The sequence below is a fragment of the Triplophysa rosa genome, linkage group LG14, assembly GCF_024868665.1.
Source record: "Triplophysa rosa linkage group LG14, Trosa_1v2, whole genome shotgun sequence".
Taxonomy (NCBI): Eukaryota; Metazoa; Chordata; class Actinopteri; order Cypriniformes; family Nemacheilidae; genus Triplophysa; species Triplophysa rosa.
Window position 1 is genome coordinate 17,572,296 of NC_079903.1, and position 21,379 is coordinate 17,593,674.

The 21,379-nt window shown below is 39.2% G+C and overlaps 2 protein-coding genes across 8 annotated transcripts in view; both read left to right on the plus strand.

Annotated features, from left to right (window-relative positions):
- frya (furry homolog a (Drosophila)) overlaps positions 1-4,246 on the plus strand; it is a 64,441-nt gene extending 60,195 nt beyond the window's left edge. For 5 of the 7 annotated variants that reach the window (XM_057350815.1, XM_057350809.1, XM_057350811.1 and 2 more), the window contains 6 exons: positions 9-107; positions 434-517; positions 2,027-2,044; positions 2,292-2,402; positions 2,700-2,899; positions 3,064-4,246. In XM_057350815.1, the coding sequence (XP_057206798.1) occupies positions 9-107; positions 434-517; positions 2,027-2,044; positions 2,292-2,402; positions 2,700-2,899; positions 3,064-3,325 (774 nt within the window). In that variant the 3' untranslated portion in view covers positions 3,326-4,246. The remainder of the gene's footprint in view (positions 1-8; positions 108-433; positions 518-2,026; positions 2,045-2,291; positions 2,403-2,699; positions 2,900-3,063) is intronic. The other 2 variants (XM_057350810.1, XM_057350816.1) reach the window with 1 other exon arrangement.
- An 886-nt stretch (positions 4,247-5,132) lies between these two features.
- Positions 5,133-18,761, plus strand: brca2 (BRCA2 DNA repair associated). Its single transcript, XM_057351756.1, has 27 exons — positions 5,133-5,270; positions 5,491-5,578; positions 5,663-5,875; positions 6,047-6,098; positions 6,210-6,238; positions 6,671-6,699; positions 6,784-6,895; positions 6,977-7,032; positions 7,187-7,268; positions 7,397-8,104; positions 9,512-13,459; positions 13,544-13,645; positions 13,728-13,797; positions 13,879-14,267; positions 14,409-14,608; positions 14,704-14,891; positions 14,999-15,169; positions 15,256-15,616; positions 15,694-15,849; positions 16,034-16,181; positions 16,282-16,391; positions 16,484-16,685; positions 16,771-16,937; positions 17,081-17,219; positions 17,311-17,564; positions 17,649-17,771; positions 18,146-18,761. Exons 2-27 carry the CDS (start codon positions 5,545-5,547, stop codon positions 18,503-18,505), a joined length of 8,403 nt encoding a protein of 2,800 aa, XP_057207739.1. The 5' UTR covers positions 5,133-5,270; positions 5,491-5,544; the 3' UTR covers positions 18,506-18,761.
- The last annotated feature ends 2,618 nt before the right edge of the window (positions 18,762-21,379 follow it).

Below are 21,379 nucleotides of genomic sequence, written 5' to 3' on the forward strand. Positions count from 1 at the left end.
TGTTACAGATTGTGTCCTATGGGCTCTTGGATAAGATGAAGTTTAGTGTATTAGAGCTGCAGGAATACCTGGAGAACTACAATAATAAAAAGGAGGTAGTCATATCGGTATGTTTAGTTTATTTTTAGGTCAATGATGTGTCACGTATTTACTGATCTATTACCTCATTTAAAAACATTACAATGCAGTTCATACAGACAACTAGTTGGATTGATCCTTGTTATGGTGAACATAATTTCAAATAAATGTTTATATTTTTGTGGAACATGAAGTGAAAAATTGTAAAGGGGGTGTAACTTCACTGCATGTGTGTAAATAAAACATTGTCTTCCTTTATAATCAATGGTTACCCCACCTGACATTCTTTGACCCATTTATAGAAGGTTAATATGATGCAACATCAAGATCTTATTGTTATGTTCTTGACCTCTAGTGGCTATGCAACTGCAAGGCAACCTTTCCCAAATGTGCTGGAGACGGAGTGATCACATACCAGCCTGCTAATACAGAGGAGAAGGTACGACACCTGCATTTTAACATAAATTATAATCTTAATAAATGGAGCTTCAAATAACACTTAAAGAGATAGTTCACCCACAAATTAAACTTATGTCATCCTTTACTCACCCTCAAGTTGTTTATAAAGTTCATTCTGCTGAACACAAAGAAAGATATTTGTAACCAAACAGTTCTGGGGCACTATTGACTTACATAGTCAGGTAAAAAAACTACTATGGTAGTCAATGGTGCCCCAACTGTTTAATTTTCCACACTCTTCAAAACATCATCTTTTGTGTTCAATAGAACAAATACAGTAATACAGGTGTGGAACAACTTAGGCTAAATGATGACAGAAATGATTTCCTTTTTGGGTGAACTATCCCTTTAAATCATCAGTAGTTCATTTTGTCAGTATATCACGGAATTGGCATGGTATCTCATGTTAATGTATTAGCTGAATATTTTGATGTGTCTGCATCGTCTGCTGATGTATGTCCCTTTTAATTGTCATTCTTTCCTGAGATTTTGTTTGTTTGTTTTAATAGGAGTTTATTTAACTAAAAATAATTTAGATTCCATTTCAATCTGTCTTTTATATTTCCTGCATTTCGATTGTTGTGCGATAGCTCTGTGAGTGACATCCTTCTCTTTTCTATCTGCTCTTAATCTTGAGCTTTTCAGAAGCTATTACTGCACAGCAGCACCTCCTGTTCTTATATTTGATGTGGTGGGCTTACTTGTTAAATAATAAAAAACTTGTGCAGGTGTGATAGTTCACCCAAAAAACGAAAATTCTGTCATCATTTACTCAGCCTCTTGTCATTTCAAACCTGTATGACTTCCTTTCTTCCGCAGAACACAAACGAAGATATTTTGAAGAAAGTTGGTAACCAAACAGCACTGGCCCCCATTCACTTCTATTTTATGGACACAAAACCAATGCAAGTCAATGGGGGCTAGTTAACAACACTCTTCAAAATGTCTTCTTTTGTGTTCTGCAGAAGAAAGTCATACAGGTTTAAAATGACAAGAGGGTGAGTAAATGATGACAGAATTTTCACTTTAAAGAAACAAAGAAACTTCTTTAAGACAGGTTTTGTCTTATTCAAGTGTAGATAACATACACTACCCTAGCTGAAACACTTTTGATCAAGATCACTCGTTTAATCTTACAAATAACAAATTCCTTAATAAGCAAAACTAATTGATAAAAGAAAGAAAGAGAAATGGGATAATAAATGGACTCCACATATAGTCAGTCGTCCAGTAAAGACCCTTTGCGAATGTAAAAATTGGAGGATGTACTTGTGACCTGCCAGGCAGAAAAAACTTCTGCAGGGTTTACTCTTGAGTTTGGCATCTTTATATGCTTCTCTGTTTACTTCTTGCTCATGCATGCCTCTGAAAATGGCGCCATCTTTTGGCTGCGCTTATTGCATGTGTCGCCGGGCTGCATGTTGTCACACTAAACTCAAAACTTTTCTTTTCACTTTCTTACTTCTGTCTTGCAATACCTGCTTTATAGCAAATGGAATCTCTTGCAGTAAGTTTGATCAAATCCTTTTAACGTCCTTTTAACACATCTCTTGTTTCATGTCACATGAACAGAGCATTGCAGAATATTACAAGGCGTGTCAGTGTTTCTTCTTACACAGGCTTTGGATTTCTTTTATGAGAATTGCTTTATTATCATGCTCGTATATTTGCTGATTATTTTCAATATAAATGCATTGCTGCTGTATGATGAGAAATATCACGGTGACAAATGTATTTATTTGTCTTATTCACAGCAACTGGAGCTTTGTCAAAGACTCTACAAACTCCACTTTCAACTACTGCTGCTATTTCAGTCTTACTGTAAGCTGATTGGTCAGGTTCATACCATAAGCTCGGTCCCTGAGGTACGTGGATACCAGTCTCTCCTCGTTTGAGTTTCATTAAGATTTTACATTATACAAATTAAGTACCATAATGCCTTTCCCTAACAAAATAAGTACCAAAGTATTACATTTCTGGATATGTTCACAGGTAATACCATGGTATATTTGCAAACACCGTGCAGATACCATAGTATCTGAATACTTGTAATATTATTAAGTACCCTGTACAGTATATATCACATGTACCATGATATTACCGACTTACACTGTCACTCTATCTCATACTGCATGTGCATTCATATTTTAATAACCTTACAGCTGCAGAACATGTCCAGTGAGCTGAATGATCTGAGGAGTAACCTGCAAGCAGCATCATTGGCCGGTGAGCCAGCAGCCGAGTGCAAAGACTCCAATGATGAGTCCACCTACAGCTCCTCTGAAGCTGCTGTGCAGGCTATTCTAGAGAGCCTGAGAAACAGTGAATTCTCCAGAGCAATCCATCACATACGCGAATGCAGGTAAAGTTCTTACAGTGAGAAAGAGAGTCGTAAAATACATTCTAATAATATTAATTAGAAAACACATTACACCCTGTATTTTGTTATTTATTGTCTTTGCGTTTTAAATAATGTGTAATATTTACTTTGATAATGGCACTTACCTGAGTATCTTAATATTTTAGGAAAATGTGGCCTAGTGACATCTTCGGCAGCAGCTCAGAGAACGAGATCCAGACTCTACTCAACATTTATTTCCGGCACCAGACTCTGGGTCAAACAGGCACCTTCGCCCTGGTTGGTTCCAAACAAGACATGTCTGAGATATGCGGTCGACTCACCGAGCTCAACTGTGAGATCCGAGAGATGATCAGACGAGCGCAGGGCTATCTGGCCATCACCGCCTTTCTTCCGGACTCCAGCGTGACAGCAACTCCTTTGAGTTGAACCTTGGGAGATCAGCCAGGCAATGGCCTTCTTACCACCTGTATTTATTGTTCTTCCCTAGCGCACACAATAAAAAGTCCTGCATATCTTCTACACGATATAACTGATACTCATAAGAATTGCAACAGGGGATGGACGGTAGAGTTGAAACAAAGACGCCTTGGCTTTTTTGCACTACTGTGTAGCTAAGGGGTCCTTTTCCAAACGGGGGTCCCTAATGCTGCAGGCATACCAAAGCTCTAAGAGTGACTCCTCCTGCTAACGGTCTACCATTATCAATGTCACGGGAAAATGTGCAATGCCTCACACAAAGTGAAATAATCTGTCATTCTTGGAGAGAATGTTTAAAAATGTCCGTTCTCTCAGCTACTTGAACAGAACAATGAATGATACAGAAATATTATGCTCTTTTTTTTATGTGTTTTGATTTAGATAAAGCTGAAAGCCTTTGCTTATGTGGCTTTTTAAATGTTAAAAAAAGACAGTATACAGAGCACACCCTTTGTCTCAGCTTTTACACGTACCTGTACAAATGAAATGTCTCCAACATGATGCAATGCTACTGTCAGAGAGACCTGGATGCATAAACAGGCACTCCAGCACTTATTTATGGGGTTGTTTAATTTCACTAATGTCTTTCTACTGTTTAGTTGCTCGCAGAAGATTTATTTATATTCCTATCATGCTTTAAATGGTCTAGTTTTATAGGATGTAATATTTCTGTCATTTTGAAATGGCCAAGCATGCAAAGGTATGTACCATAAGAGAAAATAGAACTATTTATGGAATAAGAAGCTATTTTAACTGAAAGTTACATTTGTACATAGTAGTGGGAGTATAGCTTATTCTTGTAAGGTTTTATTTTTATGGTTTTATTTTGCTGTCTGCTGTATGAAAGTGTGCATGCAATAAATAGATGAATAAATACTATTGACTGCGTGTTGTTTTTTGTACAGTAAGTGTTCATAATTATTTGTTCACAAGATAATGAAAATATCATATGATTATATCAGATGCCTAGGATCTGTTTAATTGACATTTTTTAAATGTCAGATTTTTGCTCCATGAGGTCCCAGGGTATCTGTCTGTGGTGTTGCCACAAAAGAAACTACATGTCAAACGTATAGCAACAATGTTTTTTAAATATATTATATTGGATAAGCAAGTTTCTTTTCTCACAAATATCATGGCACAACTATGTTTCCTGGAGACTAATGGTTAATTTGTGGTTAGTATTGCCTTACTTAAAAAAGTAGTATATTGTAGTAAAACCGTAGTTAATTTTCCTAAGGGACATCACAAAATAAACAAAATATCTTACTTTTGAGCACAGTAATACAGTATCATACAGTGGAAAAGTCAATATAATTAAATATATGTTAACACTTAAGTGATTAAACGAATCAAAAATATCTGAAAGAATAAACACAAGAAAGATTATGATGATTAAATGAATGCATGACTAAATGTAAATGTAAACGACTATTGGTAGAATATTTAAAATAATTAGAATTTGTATATATAAAATAAAAAATATTCATACGAGAAAGGAATATAAAAATTAATATAACATATTAAAATTATTAACATAATGAAAGAAAGACATTAACCCAAAGCATACGTTTTGGAAACACGAACGCTTCTTTTTGTTGGTGCTGCCTTGAAATTTTTCGCAGTTTCGGTTCTGTGGCGCACGTAAGCCCGTCCACTGTAGAGACGCACGCTTTCTGATTGGCCGAGACTGCAGCTCTTCCGCTGACGACATGACGCTTACTGGCGGGATGTTAAAAAAGCTTATGCACGCGCATAGTAAACAGTACCTCTCAGTTGTAAACAACTTGTGCGAATTAAAACCTTTAAACAGACACAATGAAGACTTGGCGATAAATTTCGACCCGTCAGACGTTTAAAATGGCTTTCATCTTTGACTGTACGATTATTTACGGTAACTTTCCTGTCTGTTTTATTATGTTTTCTTGTTTGTAGCTTGTTAAGATAGCACGCAAGTTAACGTTACACAAAATGACATGTATACTATAAATTACATCAGTCAGTGGAATATTGGCAGTCTCTTGATGACAACATTTGACAAGTTAGACACTTTGTATGTTGAGCAATGTAACGCTGAATTTAAAAGATGTCTTACTTTTCTTGTTTACCTATAGGATCATAAATGAATGTGCTCGATTCAGATTTAACACGATCACACTCATGGCAGCATGTTTGAAGATTTCTTTGATCAAATTCATAAAGGTATGCACACTTATTATTATGATTATTAGATCAGCTTTACCATATTTCCACTGACAGTAACTGATTTGATTATTTCTGTTTAAGAACTTGGACCTCTGAATCCATTCTGGTTTGAGGAGTTGACTGCCAAAGCTTGTAGAGATGACGAAGGACCTGACATTTCAAAAGATGAGGAAGAGGAGATCAAAGCCCCAGAGATATCATCTCTGGACACTCAGCTGTTTTCTACACCCAAAATATTCAAGCAACATTTTCACTCTCCTGATTCCATTCGGAATGAGGATTCTCCATATGAAGGTATCACACTAGTGTTATAAACTATATTCACATTGATTCATTTAGCAGATGCTTTTTTTTATTCAAACTGACTTATCTAAGGGAACATTTAACGTTTTGTCTTAAGAGCCAGTAACAGTCCTAGTACTTGTAGTGCAGTATGTCATGCACATCTGTTTTTTATCTCTTCAGTGACTAATGGTTTAGACTCAAGTCCTTGTCTGTTTGGGTCAGGGAAAGAAAAGTAAGTTTGTTTAATAAATAACTAGATCAAAAATCAAAATTTGAGTTATCAATTTAACATAGAATATGAAATTGTTACACAAGGTTAATGTGGGCTTCTTGTATTTGATAGCTCCTGTGGACAATCCAGGGAGGGCTTTGGTAAGAATTTTTCTTCCTCTTAAAGGGATGCTTCACCCAAAAATGAAAGTTCTGTCATCATTTACTCGCCTTCGAGTTGTTCCAAATCTGTATACATTTCTTTGTTCTGATGAACACAGAGAAATATATTTGGAAGAATGCTTGTAACCAGACAGATTTTGCCCCCCATTGACTCCCATAGTAGGAAAAAATACAATGGTTGTCAAAAGTGCCCCAGAACTGTTTGCTGTCCTACATTCTTCCAAATGTCTTGTTTTGTGTTCATCAGAACAAAGACATGTATACAGATTTGAAACAATTCGAAGGTGAGTAAATGATGACAGAATTTTCATTTTTGGGTGAAGTATCCCTTCAAAAAGTAAAAGGCTGTTGGATTGAATCTTTAGCTTTTAAAATCTCGTGTAACTTTTTTTGTATGTTATTCTATTATAGGCCTTCTGGACACACCCAAAAGACCTTTGGTAAGTTGATTTTGAAGAGTAACTAACAGAATATCATATGCCACTGTAGAGCGGTAACATAATGCTCAGTTTGACCTCTTTCAGATACATTCAGTAAATCAAATATCCCGGAGTCTTGGGGCACAAATCAACCCTGACTTATCCTGGACCAGTTCCTTTAACACACCATCATCATTGACTCCTACTTTAATGTTACGTATGTATGCAATACATAGTGATGTGTTTTGATTCAATGAACGGAGAACTTACGCAATTAGGCTTGTCTTTTATTTCATAGCTAAAACAGAGGACCGTCCTTCGTCTTCAAGTTGCCTCAAAGACAAGGAAGCAATTGTAAGTGCGAATAGAAACTGTTCTGTTGATATCACATGTTCTTCTGCATTCTTCATTAAACGTTTAATTTCTGTTAAGATGTGATGTATCATATGCTGCAACCCTCTTCAAATTACTTCATAACTTATGGCTTCTTCTCTTTTTTTCACACTAGTTTGTGCGGAAACTGTTTCCATCTCTCTCAAAAGGTACTGAGAGTACTGAAACTTCTAGTAAAAGAGCCGTTAAACATGATGGTGAGTGTGACACTGTTGTATTTGTATTAAACGTTTATTTGTTTGAATGGTTTTTAATTCATACATGTTATTAAAATGATGCGTAATTGTAGTTAAATTCACACACAACACATTCTTTCTCTCTACAGTGACAGAGACATTCCAGACTGATGCTGTGGTTAACACTGTTCGCTCCCCAGAAGCATCTCTTGGTGCAAGCAGTCTGTGGAAGCAGAAGGTGCCGAGCGCTATAGAAGATGGAGATGTGCGCACTACAGTGCAGAGCGTTCTCGATGGTGCTGAGGATGTTTTGTCCATATTCTTCAGTAACGCCACTTCTGCTCTGAGGAAGGTCAAATCTCAAGAGAGGAACAGAAAGAAAGCCAATTGCTCAAAGGATGTGAATTCAACTTTAGAGCAAGATAAAGAGCCAGAGGAGACTTTAATGGGAGATGAAACTCAAACAGCTGATGTGGAAACTAAAAGCCCTCTCACAAACAATGATGTCATGCAATGGACCCCACTGAATTTATCAGACTCCAGTCTGAATGAAGGTCCTTCATTGGCCTTGCCTTTTATAAACAGTCACAATACTGTAGTGTCCGGTGAACCCAATGCTGGCAGTTCTTACAGCTGTGCGGCAGGTAGAAGCCAGTCCTTTTTTAACAGCGTCGAAAGACTCAGGTCCTGTCCAGATGCAGAAGGAACTCAACAGCAGAAGTCTTTGCTGGACAGATCACCTGTTTTCATGCTTAACAGAAAACCCAGGAGGTTTGTGTATCAAGTCCCAAGCTCTGATGTATCAAACGCAGGAATTAACCACAAAACATCAGTATGCCTGGAGAAAACGGTGACAGGTAATATGTAGATTATTTCTGATAACAAGCAGAAGAAATAACAAGTAAATTACATTAGCTAGCAAGTTAAAAGTATGTCTGGCCAATATTATTTTGGGTTACAAGTAGAAGAACCGTTACTTGGCCAAACTTAAATGCAACAAAATTACACAACCCATTCAACAGATTGTTTAATACAATTATTATACAATAAAATTAATATAAATTAGTGCTGTCAATCGTTTAAAACAATCTGATTAATCGCACATAACATTCATGTTTTTAAATATACTTTTACATTACTGACAGAAGTCACAGTAGCAGGTTTAAGAATGTGGCCCCTTTAAGAGCTGCCGCTCTAAGCAGATCTGACGCCTCTCCCATTTGCAACATTTGCAAAAAGATTTTATTTAACACATTAAAATCTGTGTTTACGAAAATGCTAGACAAAATGGGCTTTCTGACATAATCTTGTGTGTTTTTGCTCATTCATGATGCATTCACTCATGTATGAAAAAGAGAACATAATACTGGTGGTGCGCTGTCTGACAGAGATTCACTGACGCAGCCTTTAGCCCGTGACTGTATACACCAGACGGGACTGCTGTTGCGTTGTGCCGCATCCCACAGCTAGAAACTCTTTATCTATACTGAAAGCACGTCAACTCAACTGGTTTTTGGTTATTTTGTAGTCTATTTTTATTCTTAAATGTGGATGCAATTAATAATAATTAATAATAAATCTGAGTAAATATGACAAATCATATTTGTCATATATGAGCAAGTGACACAAGTGACAGTTATTATTTCATGTACATATTTTTGCAAAAGGTAAAATGGATCCACACACATCCAAGATCGGCCTACAAAATTTATTATACAGAGTAGGGCTGTGCAATTAATCGAAAATAATTGTAATCGTCAATTTTGGCCAACAAGTACAAAAACAAAATAATCGACGTAAAACCATTATTGTGCCGCATTCCATTTTGCAAGGATCATTTCTTTTCTTGTGGTATAAATTCACAGCGCACCCCCTTCTTTTACAGTTGTTCAGCTGTGCTATTTCTTTACATTTATTTTTCAGTTGAATTCACAGTTTAAAAGCCAAGTTTTTTTATTTTTCTATGTTGTTTTAAAACTTAGTGAGTAATCATGTTAAATAATCGGGATCTCAATATTGGCCAAAATAATCGTGATTATGATTTTTGTCATAATCGAGCAGCCCTAATACAGAGGCCTCTACAGTATAAACATTTTTATGAGCTTTGTAGGCCTTGGATGTTTGCGGGTCATTTCAGATGTACTGTTGGGACTAATGTTTGGTGCTACAACCTTCTCTGTTTATGTAAAAAATTGTATGTATGATCGGTAATATAGATTACATCTTGTTTACATATTTTCCTTCTTCATTATGTATTGTAACAGAAAATCCCTCTGAGGAAAAGGTGTCTAGTGTCCTTCATGAATCCAGTTTTGTCAGTGAAGATGCAGCTAATCCTCAAACACTACAGCAACCAACTGCCAGTTATCTGGATGAAGGACTAGATATGACCCAGCTTTCCAAGGCATTTGCTGAAGATTTCACTCAGGAACTGACTTCAGGAGGACTTGTTGACACGCATTTATGGAGTGACCAAAATGATTTGAGTTCATCAGCTGTAACCACCCATATAGAGAAAGCGAGACAAGTAAAACCTGAAGCTGAGTTTGAGCAGACGAAAGAAGATTTCATCAACCAGCAAGGCATTCTGGGTAATCGTGATGACAACTACACTTTAGCTGAGGTACCTGTGGACTCCGCCAATGAGTCAACAGTTGTTCTTTCAACTTTTGAGATTAGTCGTGACAGTGGCTGTCCCACCACTTTTTCAGATTTAGATGGCACATCAGCCTCCAAGGATATTTTCTCTGGCTTTAAAACGGCAAGTAACAGGAGCATCTCTATATCACATGAGGCAATAATGAGCGCCAAGGCGTCATTACACGAAGCTGTAGGTGACCGTTTGATTGACACCTTTGACGTCACACAACATAACCACAAAACAGAGACATTGTGCAAACCAGTTTCAGAAAGCGCCAATGCAACCAGATCACCTGTGGTGCAGTCCAACTTCTATGTGCTTTCATTAAATACTTGTGTTAGTGATGCTCGGCCCAGTCCGGGACTTATAAATTCTAAGAGCTTTAAACAGAATATTTCAAGCTGCTCTTCACCACAGTCATTCGTTTTGAACACATGTTCAAAGAGGAATATTACAGATTCAGATGTTGACCCGAAAAAAGCTGGGACTCTTTTGAAGGATAATGTAGAGAAAGACTCAGATTCATTAAAACAAATTCATAAAAAATTGGAATTCATAAGAGGTGCTGAAAGACAGACTGTGTTAGACAACAGCACACACAAACCGGGATTGGACACCAACCGGGACTATGCTGAGAACTGCCCCTTGACAGCATCACAAAAGGCCGATGTCACAGAATTGTGCAATCTTTTGGAGGAAGCAGATAGTCAATACGAATTCACTCAGTTAAAACCCAAAAAGTTTGCCTCAGACAGCCACACCGCCAAGAAAGAGTGGGACCCCAATATACTTAACGGTATTGACTTTGATGATAGTTTTAATTCTGATGTTTTGAATGGAAATCATCAAACCAAGATGGATGCCTCTACGATAAACAGTTCTAGTCACAGACACAAGGAACATGAATGTGCTTCGGTTCAAATCGTAGATGTTGACAAATTATGCAACATATCAAAGGAAATCCTAAATGAGGTGCCTTTTTCAAAGACTGAACACAATTTAGTTGATGGGATGAATATTTATTTCGGTAAGGAAAGTAAATCAAACTGTTTTGGTTTTAAAACTGCTACAGGGAAAGTAATAAGCATCTCAGAAATGAATTTAAACAAAGCCAAGCAATTCTTTGAAGAGCATGATGAAAAGGTCTCGTATAATAGAAAAGACAACAAGGCAGAGACAGACGTACTAAAGCCAGAGCAATCTAAAGAACAAGCAATGGTGTTTTCAGCCAATACTTCTGAATGTATGGACAAGAAATATATTGCCCACTTTCAGTTAAATCAAGATGCAAATGAAGCTCTCAACGTAAATGAGAAAGTGGTTGGAGATGCAGAAACGGAGCAGAATTGTTTAGATGGGAAAACAGATGTTGTCTGCTTTAACACAAATAGCCATTTTGGATTTAGTACCGCTCGAGGAAAGCAGTTGAATGTATCCCAAACGGCCCTTGAGAAGGCAAGAAAACTTCTTAATGATGTTGACAGCTTTGAGGCGTCAGAACCTCAGGAACTCATTTTCCACACTTCTGGAATACATGCTGACTCCATGTCAGCAACCACCCTTCAGAAAACAAAAGCCGTTTCTTGGCATGAAACCTCTGTAAATATAAATCAGTCCGACTCCGAAAAGATAAATCAAGCAACTAACGTTACGGATATTCCTTTCTTCGAATGTAAGAACTTCATCCAAGAACAGAAATCTGGCAATGATGCTAAAGGAAATTTCACAAACATTTGTCCCCCCAAAACTTGCCAGCCATTGTCAGTGCATGGTTATGGCTTTCAGACAGCTAGTGGGAAAGAAGTTTCAGCTGAGGCACTTGAAAAGTCCAAGACTGTTTTCAAAGACTGCGATGAAAATGTTGACTGCTTAGAAGCTGCACTAACAAAGGAAAAGAATGATAAACTACACTTTGAAATCCTCAAACAAACGAATGGATTTAAGACCACAAGTGGTACATTTTTCAAAGTGGTGCACGAGGAGGCAAAAGCTGTTTGCAAAGACTCTGATCTTATTAATGAACTCTGTGACGAGGCAAATGAAAGAAGTGATTTCTTCAGGAAAACATGTCAGGGTAATCGAGTTCATGACAGTAAAAATTCTTCTTTGGACCAGCAACCCCCTCAAGAAGAAGGATGTGAGCAGACAGCCAAAGAATGTAATAAAGACCTTCAGAATAACTTCTTTAAGGATGCTTCTGAGCCTCTTAACAGCAACTGTGGTTTCACTACAGCCAGTGGTAAAGAGGTATCTGTCCTGGCTGAATCACTTCAGAGAGCTAAGGATGTGCTGAATGATTCAGTTGATGTTATCGCATGTAATAATGGCTCTAGATTGGCGAAACAGAGTGTGAATAACCAAACCGAAACCAGTTCTTCAGGTAACCATAATGGGTTCTCTACAGCAGGTAGAAAAAAGGTGACCGTTTCTGCCACTGCGTTGGAAAGAGCCGAGTATCTGTTTAAAGATTGTGAAGAGAAAAGTTTAGCATATGAGGATCTTCAGAACCAAAGCTGTCTAAGCACTGCTACTGGCAAAGAAGTTACAGTATCAGACAAGGAGCTCAATTTTGAGTCCGTGCCTAAAATTAATTTCAGTTTACAAAATGGACAAGATGGTCTCATGTCAAAGAAGGTCTCATCTGAATCCTCAGGAGAACACAAAGGATTCTGCACAGCCGGAGGGAAGAAGGTGGCCATCTCTGCTACTGCACTACAAAGGGCTAAGACTCTCTTTAAAGAATGTGAAGATGAAGGTTTAACATCCGAGGCTCTCCAGAACCAAAACTGTAAAGGGTTTAGCACTGCTACTGTCTCAGAGAAGGCCTTGCATGAGGTTAAAGCAGCTGGTTTTGTGGACTCATCTTTTAGCCACGAGTCTAAAAGTAATGCGAGTGGGTGTCATAAAAGCTCATGTGAGAAAAGTGTCCCATCTGAAACTGTGAGTTCTTCAGATGGACACAGAGGATTCTGTACAGCAGGTGGGAAGAAGGTGACTGTATCCACTTCGGCACTTCAAAGGGCCAAGAGTCTCTTTCATGATTGTGACAAGAAGGTCCAAACTAAAGCTGGGAGATCTCATGCAACAAGTGAGGACATTGGGAATGAAAACCCAAAGTTTGACCAAAATTACGGTTTCAGCACAGCCAGTGGTGATGTGCCTATATCAAAGGTTGCACTTGAGGAAGCCACCAAACTATTCAGAGATTGTGATGTCCAACAAGTAAATGACACCGTTAACCATCCAATAGAGACTAAATCACACCAGGATCCTCCCATAATGCTGGATAGATCTAGAGATGAAGAATCCAAAACCATTTCACACCCAACAAAAGTAGTTCTGAATGAACCTGCGCAACTGGACTTGCACTCTTTGGATTTCAACAGTTGCACAGAAACCCAGCAGGAGTATTTTGAACAGGAAGCTATGGCTTGTACCAAAGCGTTATTGGCAGATGATGACCTAAACGAACCGCCAGGGTTGGTGCCATCAGCAAGTCCATCTGTTCATGATCTACAGACACCGGAACAAAACAGAAAGAAACGTCAACTAGATGCCAGCAGTATAGAAGGTACAGCTTAATGTTTTGTCAGAATATTGTGTTGATCCTTATGTTTTGAAGCAATTACATCAACTAATACAGTTCAACCTTCAGATTCATGTCAACCACCTTTGAAAAGACAACTCTCTGAGTTTGACCAGACTGTTGCTTGTGCCAAATCCTCTGTCCCGACCCCAGTGAAAAGCTTTCCAAGTGGTAAGATCAACCACTTACCATTACAACACTGGTTCATTTGCTTTATTATGAAACTAAACTAATCCTGAAATCTTTCTTGTAGGAAGCCTAAAAGCCAGACGTGTCTTTAGATACAGCGTCTGCCTCCAGCCTAATGTCACACATTCAAATCAGTAAGTTGTGTGCTTTCTGATTAACACCAAACTCTTTTCACAAGAAGTTTTAATTTGTTACTAATTCTCCCATATTTACAGGAATTCAAACGACTGTGTGCAGCATTCTTCTACTGCAACTTTCCAAAAAAGAAAACCGGCAGTTTTTGTGCCCCCCTTTAAAAAAAATAAGCCTGACACGTCAGACGGTCAGGATGCCTCTAAAGTGTCCAGTGGTTTTATCCCACCTTTCGGAAAGGATACCAAAGACGATACTTGTCATAGCGATAGCTTGATCAAGAATCCATGTGAATCTAAACCTCAGGTTGACTCCTGTACAACACAGGAAAATACAATGACAAACTCTACACCAAGTACCCACAGCATTGAACAGTATTGTGGCGAGAATGACCAACATGGGGCTTCTGGGACAGGAGAAAACATTTTAGTGGCCAACATACCCTTGAAGAATCTTGACTCTGAAGAGAGAGGTACCCATTTCCTGTTACCCATTTTGTTAGCATAGCTATTACTGTATTATATTTTTGCATTTATATCCAGTTGTTCATACGCATATTGATATTAAATATGGAATTGTTATGAAAAATTCTACAAATAAACCTTTTTTCCAGGGGTGTTAGATACAGAAGCATGTCAGGAGATCTTCCAGCTAGCCAGGGATATGCAAGACATGAGGCTTCGGAAAAAGAAAAGGCAAACTATTCGTCCATTACCTGGCCGCATTTACCTTGCTAAAAACTCAGGTGTCTCCAGAATTAGTCTTAGAGATGCTGTGGGTCACAAATGTCCAGTTCGATACTGTCCAGAGGAGGTACTTTTTAAAACCATTTGTATTGCCAAGGTAATTACTTAATTCAGAACTATACTAAGTGTACTCTATACTTTTTTCTTCCTTCGCTTACTTAGCTGAACCAGCATGGAGTGCATCACAAAGTCTCCCAGATAACCAGTGAAAACGCAGAATCATTTCGATTTGACTGTAAGGATTTCTTCAAGCGTGACCTCCTCATGGAGTCTGGAGCTGTACAGCTGGCTGATGAAGGATGGTTGGTTCCAGACAGTAAGGGCACTGTAGGCAAAGAGGAGTTTTGCAGGTAAGCAAGTCGATGCTTATGCACATCTAATATGGTCGATGCAAATCTGATGTTCTGATAATGGCACAGCAAGTTATTAGTGGACTAATTGCACACATTTTTGTCAGAGCGATGTATGACACCCCTGGCGTTGATCCAAAACTGATCAGCGATGCTTGGGTGTTCAACCACTACCGTTGGATTGTATGGAAGAGGGCGTCCATGGAAAAATCCTTTCCAGATTTGATGGGAAGCCTGTGTTTGACTCCAGCGCAAGTACTTCTGCAGTTAAAATTCAGGTATCGAACTTATAACAACTTTGTATGGCTCATACTAAAGATTTTGTAACAACCGTAACTATTTGGTATATCTCACTTGCGCTTAGATATGATGTGGAGGTGGACCGCAGTCAAAGACCTTCTCTCAGGAGGATCATGGAGCGAGATGACACTCCTGCTAAGACATTAGTGCTCTGTGTATGTGGTGTTGTTAAACTTTCAAATCCAAATGTAGAGAAGCTAGTGAAAACTGATGACAGATCAGTTGACGCAAAAAAGGAGTCAACCCTGATCTGGCTCACGGACGGCTGGTACGCCATCAAAGGCCTTTTGGACCTTCCACTCTCTACCATGCTAAACAACGGTCAACTCAGAATCGGCGATAAGGTTGTGATTAATGGGGCAGAGTTGGTGGGTTCCCAAGAAGCCTGTCCTCCTCTGGAAGCTCCTGAATCTCTGATGCTAAAGGTGAGATTGAATAGATGTTTTTAAGAAGATCTTAATCCGGCTGCAAGCCTTGGTTTGATTGTGTTTTTTGAATGTAGATTTCAGCCAACAGCACAAGACGGGTTCGGTGGGACACTAAGTTGGGGTACTATCGTGACCCCCGACCTTTCAGGCTGCCACTCTCGTCACTGTTCGCTGCTGGAGGTGTTGTGAGCTGTGGGGACGTTGTGTTGTTGAGAAGTTATCCTACGCAGGTCTGCTTCATCTTATCAGCTCTGAATGTTTATAAATCAAATAAAAGCAATTCATATTTTTGTTACAGACCACAAGATTATAAAATACACACTACTGATTGAAAGTGCCGCTTTTAACATTACATTGTCACGCAGATCAGAAACGGTAGTTTTTGACCAAACATTTGATATTCTCATCAAACAGTGGATGGAGAAGAAGCCCAATGGTGTCTTCATATTTCGCAATGACCGCGCTGAAGATCGAGAGGCCAGAATACACAGCAACTCAAAGCACAAAACCATGGAGCTCCTTATTTCCAAAATACAAGCCCAGATCGAAAAAGAGATGGAGGGTAGGATTTCACTATTTTGTTTTAGATTCATTTCACATATTTACTTTAAACTGGATCAAAAGCTTTGATATGAGCATTTTTCCTATTGTACTTATATAAGGTAAGACGAAAAGCCAAGGCAGAAAGAGGACATTTAGTCGACATGAGATTGAAGCTCTGCAGGATGGGGAAGAGCTGTATGAAGCAATGGAGTGCGACCCAGCTGTGGAGGTAAAGCTTCCTACACATCCATTAACAGAAAGTAACTACAAAGCCGAAAGCAACAAAACCTCTGTGTAACCGCATATGCACTGTTTGAGTAGACTCATCTAAGCGAGAGGCAGATGGAAGCAGTGAGTAAGTTCACATGCTGTCTGGGGGAGATAAGGCAGGCAGAACTTCAGGAGCGTGTGCAGAAGGCCATGAAAGAGGCGCAGGAGGCAGAAGGCGGATGCCCCGATCGAGATGTCACGTCTGTTTGGAAGCTCAGCGTTGTAGATGCCAATGACATGCAGAGCAACTGCGGTGAGTCAGCTGGAAAACATCTTTATTTTAGATGTTAAAGGACTCAATTTAGTATGACGTGCTGTTGTGCATATACATTTTCTAGTTTACACACTGAACATCTGGCGCCCTTCAGCGGACTTGTATAGCTTGCTGAAAGAGGGCCACAGATACAGGGTGTATCACCTCGCCACATCAGAGAGCAAGAAACGCTCAGGTGTTGCTAATATTCAGCTCACTGCCACTAAGAAAACACTGTTTCGGGATGTTGAGGTAAACAGGAGTTTCTTCTCTTATCTTTTGGGGGTCCTTGTCCTGTAGAGGTTAGATCTAACATAAACCAAAACCGAATTCAGTTATTTTGCTGTGTTGATTTCTTATAAACGTATGATACATGAACGATATCATTGATCCAGGTGACTCCAGAATGGTTGCGTGTGCATTTCCACGCAAGAGTGTGCGTAAGCTTCAGGGAACTTCAAAACCCTCAGTTTATCTCTCCCTGTGGTGAAGTGGACATTGTGGGATATATAATCTCCGTAGTGGACAAACAAGGTTTGTTTCATGCTTTTTTCATAAAGCATCTGCTGTCATGTGTACTTGAGTCCTTAAAACCTCAATTACAACTGTTTAAATGTCTTCTCAGGTAATTCTCCAGTCCTGCACCTCATGGATGAGAAGTTTGACTTGGTCTCTGTGAGAACCTCTGGTAGTTTGGAGCAGTTGGCCGTAGAGGAGCTGGTAAAGCCTCGTGCGCTGGTTGCTTTAAGTAACCTTCAGCTAAGACAGCTTTCTGGACCTGTGCCATGCCTTTATGCTGGAGAGCAAGCACTCTTCTCCATAAACCCAAAAGAGTCCCATCTTCAGGAAGCTATGGTCCATCTGAAGAGTCTCGTTCAGGTTCATGAAGCCGTAGCTTTTGATATTTCTCTTGTTACATTTGTTCTGTCTTAATAAAATCAAAATGTACTTGTTTTTTTATAGACATGTGAGGAGTTTTTTAGCATTGCGGAGGAGAAGATGTCTAATATATTTCCTTCAGGGGTCTCAGGCTCTTTTCAGTCTCCTAGAATTCCTGATGTGTCTAATCCAAAAATGAACGGTTGGGTTAGTAAGAGTTTTGTTTTTAATGTGCTGTTACCTTCAGTGTAACTATTGTTTATATTTCGAGTTAGCGATTTGAACAAAGTCCTAAGCCCAAGCATTAAGCTTTTGTATAGACATGAATGTTTCTTTTTGAATGGAAGAAAAACGCATTAACTTTCATTGAAATTGAGACAGAAAGTTGAACTTGGTGCTGGGTTCCTGTCACTTGAGAAGCTAATTTCTTAGACCACTTTAGCACCCTGTAAAGCACTTAAAGATAAATGTGTATGGGATCAACATTTATAAAAAACATTTATGAGGTTATACATACGTCACATACTGATGTATATTCACTGAATGTGATATTCATATATGCTCTGTATTAACATTCCCAGGTGACCCCTCAGCAGAAAGGCAGAGTTTTCTCGCCATTCACTCCTGTATCTACGAGTAACTGTGAGACCAAAGACCCCAAGACCAAAGACCCCAAGAGCGTAAAAAGAAAGCGAGGTTTGGTCTACCTGTCCCGCATCCCGTCCCCTCCACCCCTCACTCCTCTAAAAACCAAAGCTTCTCCCTGCGTAAACAAGACCTTCAATCCCCCTCGGAGATCTGTGACCCCGAAGCCTCCGGAGAAGGAGCGTGACTCACCCTGGGCCACGCGTTGTCCGCCGGGAGATGAGGAGTTGGTTCCTGATGAGGAGCTGGTGATGATAGACACCCAGGCATTACTGGATGGGTTAAAGGAAGATTGATGGGAAAGGTGTGACCCTCTCGAAACACTAATAAGAGGATGAAGGCCTGTGTTCGAGGCATTGAGAACCACAGATTGGTTCTGAAAAATAGTGTTCATACTGTTGTTGTTGTGAAAGCACGTCACGACGGCTTTCTGACTTTGGCCTGGTGCCAAATACAAAGGAAATGCATCATTTTACAAATACCGCAATATTTTTAAACCTGTTTCTTGGTGTATTTGTACAAGTGTAGTTTCTGTAAAGTTAGGACTGTTCAGGAAAGAATTATATGTAAAATGTATAATAAATATTTTAATTTTATTAAAAGGTGGACATTTTTATTTTATGATAGACTTTAGATATTATTTATGGTTGTTGTTGTACAGCTTTACACAAATCTTAGCCTAATAGATTAAAATCTTTTGAGCGCTGTGGCTCTGTAAGTGAACAGCAGGTGGCGCCCCAACATCTGCCTTTGTTTTTTGTCTACACAGTGTTCAACTCTGGCATGATTGTGAACTCTTATCTGCAGCTTTCTTGTTCAGTCTGAAAAACTGAAAATAGTTGAAGTGATATAAATCCGTTCCTGAATAACCACCGAAAACTGGCAGCGCAGAAAGTAGCGATTACGACAAACACAAGAGAAATATTTTTCTTTATTTTAGAAGAAAATACTCTGTCGAGTTTATATATCAGACCGCAAAGAAAAAAAACATTTTCTTCCAAACCGCACATTGTCATATTTAATAATCTTGGGTCAAACTAGAAATTAGAAATCCCACCATTTAATGTAGAACTGGATGCGGGCACTGGCTCAATCCCCAAATCAATTTTAAGGATTTTTGAAATGAAAAAACAACCCAATGATACATCCCGTCTTTAAGGAATGCATCAAAACACCACAGACATGCCAGATTTGAGGTCCAGAGTTGCCGTAAGCTGCCATCAGTGGCTTGCCTGCGCAGTTTTTAGTTCAACATCCATCATCTCATTATTGGGAATGTGCTGACTCAGCTCACATCCAGCGCTATTTTAAGCGCTTTGGCCCACAATGTTAAAGATAACTGATGTTCTTGTTTTGTAACAAAGAGACATAGAAGATGATATCTGTCAGCGGTTAACAGAGAATAGAATTATCATGGCCAAAATTGTTTTCAGGAGCCCAGATGTGAATACTGAAGTCTGAAGAAAACTTTAGCCTGAAAGCCCCATCAGCTTGCCACCCACCATCACCTCCCAACATCTAAGCTACAATCTTTCAGCTGAAATCTTTAACTGTACACTGTCACCCCCTATTATCTTTGACTATCAGTGCTTTTGTACATGTGAAGATAGTGAAGGGGTTTAATTATCTCCATTACTACATAAAACCTAAGACCCCCTTCATCCACCCTGAGCTGCCCTAATCCACCCTCCTAACCCGTTTCTGGCAGCACCATCTCAGACCTCAGAAGAATCTGAATGAAGTAACCTGAAGGAGTAGTGCGATGGGGACGGGACACTTGATATTCCCATATCCTCTCTGTAACCCCGGCACACTGAATGAATTAATCGCCCCACTTAGCCGTTGCAGTGGAGAGCCAGATTGTGTGATTTAGACTAGACTCTTATCTAACAACTACTCATTCAGGGACTTTTAACAGCAGCTGTAAAACAATGTTATAAAACAGTTGCCTGAGTATTTCACCCCAAGAATACAGAGATCAGCACTAAAATGTATTTCTTAATGGAGTGATGGTGAATAGCTCAGCTGTTGTCGTATGGTAAGAGTATGTTGCGTTAGAAAGCAGTTGATTCCATTTTTCATCTTTCTTTCTATGAAACTGGTTTCAGGATTGTAGCTTGGACAAGCACCATTCAAGGAATTTGTAAAGTAGGCCGTATATGCACATCTTGGTTCTGAGACACAATGAGATCTGACGTTGAGATTGTGTGCCGCCATTACACGTGTAGTTTTTCATCTACACATGTTCAAAGTCTCCCATCAGGGTGAGTAAAATCAGTCATTTTGGGGCAAACTTTTCCAGGTTTTCATGTTGCTTTAATTAAGCCTTGTGGTTTGGTCAAGCACACGGCGATCTTCCTGTTCCTCACCGTTCATGGCCGATTGAACTTTCGCTCTCAAATCATCCCTTCACTTCTCCGCTTTTTATTTAATTTCCATCTCTTCCTCCGTAACCCCTCATTGCACCTCTTCCACCCCCTTTCAGCAGATCTCCTGTGGAAATGAGCTTCACAGCCTGTTGACCTTGTAGACCCACCACCTGAGGTCTGAACTATCGGATCCTGCAGCGTGACCCGAGTCTTCACCCCGTTGTAAATCTTTTGTCACTTCCTCTTTTTATTTTTGACTTGGATCTTATGAACGCACAGTATCCAGGATGAGGAAGGTATACAATTTGGAGGTTGGGATTTTGTGGCTGGTTTAGTTTAACTCATCCTGGTTTATTTTGCATCCCGAATGAGAATTCTATTTGATTCACTTACAAGCTGGCTATTGATGGGCCATGGAGTCAGTGATGTAAATATAGTCTCGTGATGTGAAGATGCTGGAAGTCAATGGAGCGGTTAACTGCAGTGCTTCGTTCTAGGCGTCGGACATTTTTTTCATCAGGGTCCTTTATAGCAGATTGTCCTTAAAGAAATCAAAATTCTGGCATCATGTCATTCAAGACAGGTATGACTTTCTTCTATGGAGCACAAAAGAAGATTTTTTTTTGAAGTAGAGAAAAAAATCCTATAAAAATAGGACATTTTCTGGCAGCTGAGGTGCTTTTTTTTAGCTTTTTCTGTAATTTTACATTTTTGGACTGTATTTTCAAAAAAAGATCCTGTAAAAAAGGCAATTTTATGGCAGCTGGGGTGCCAGAAATAAACCGTAAAATTACATGTTTT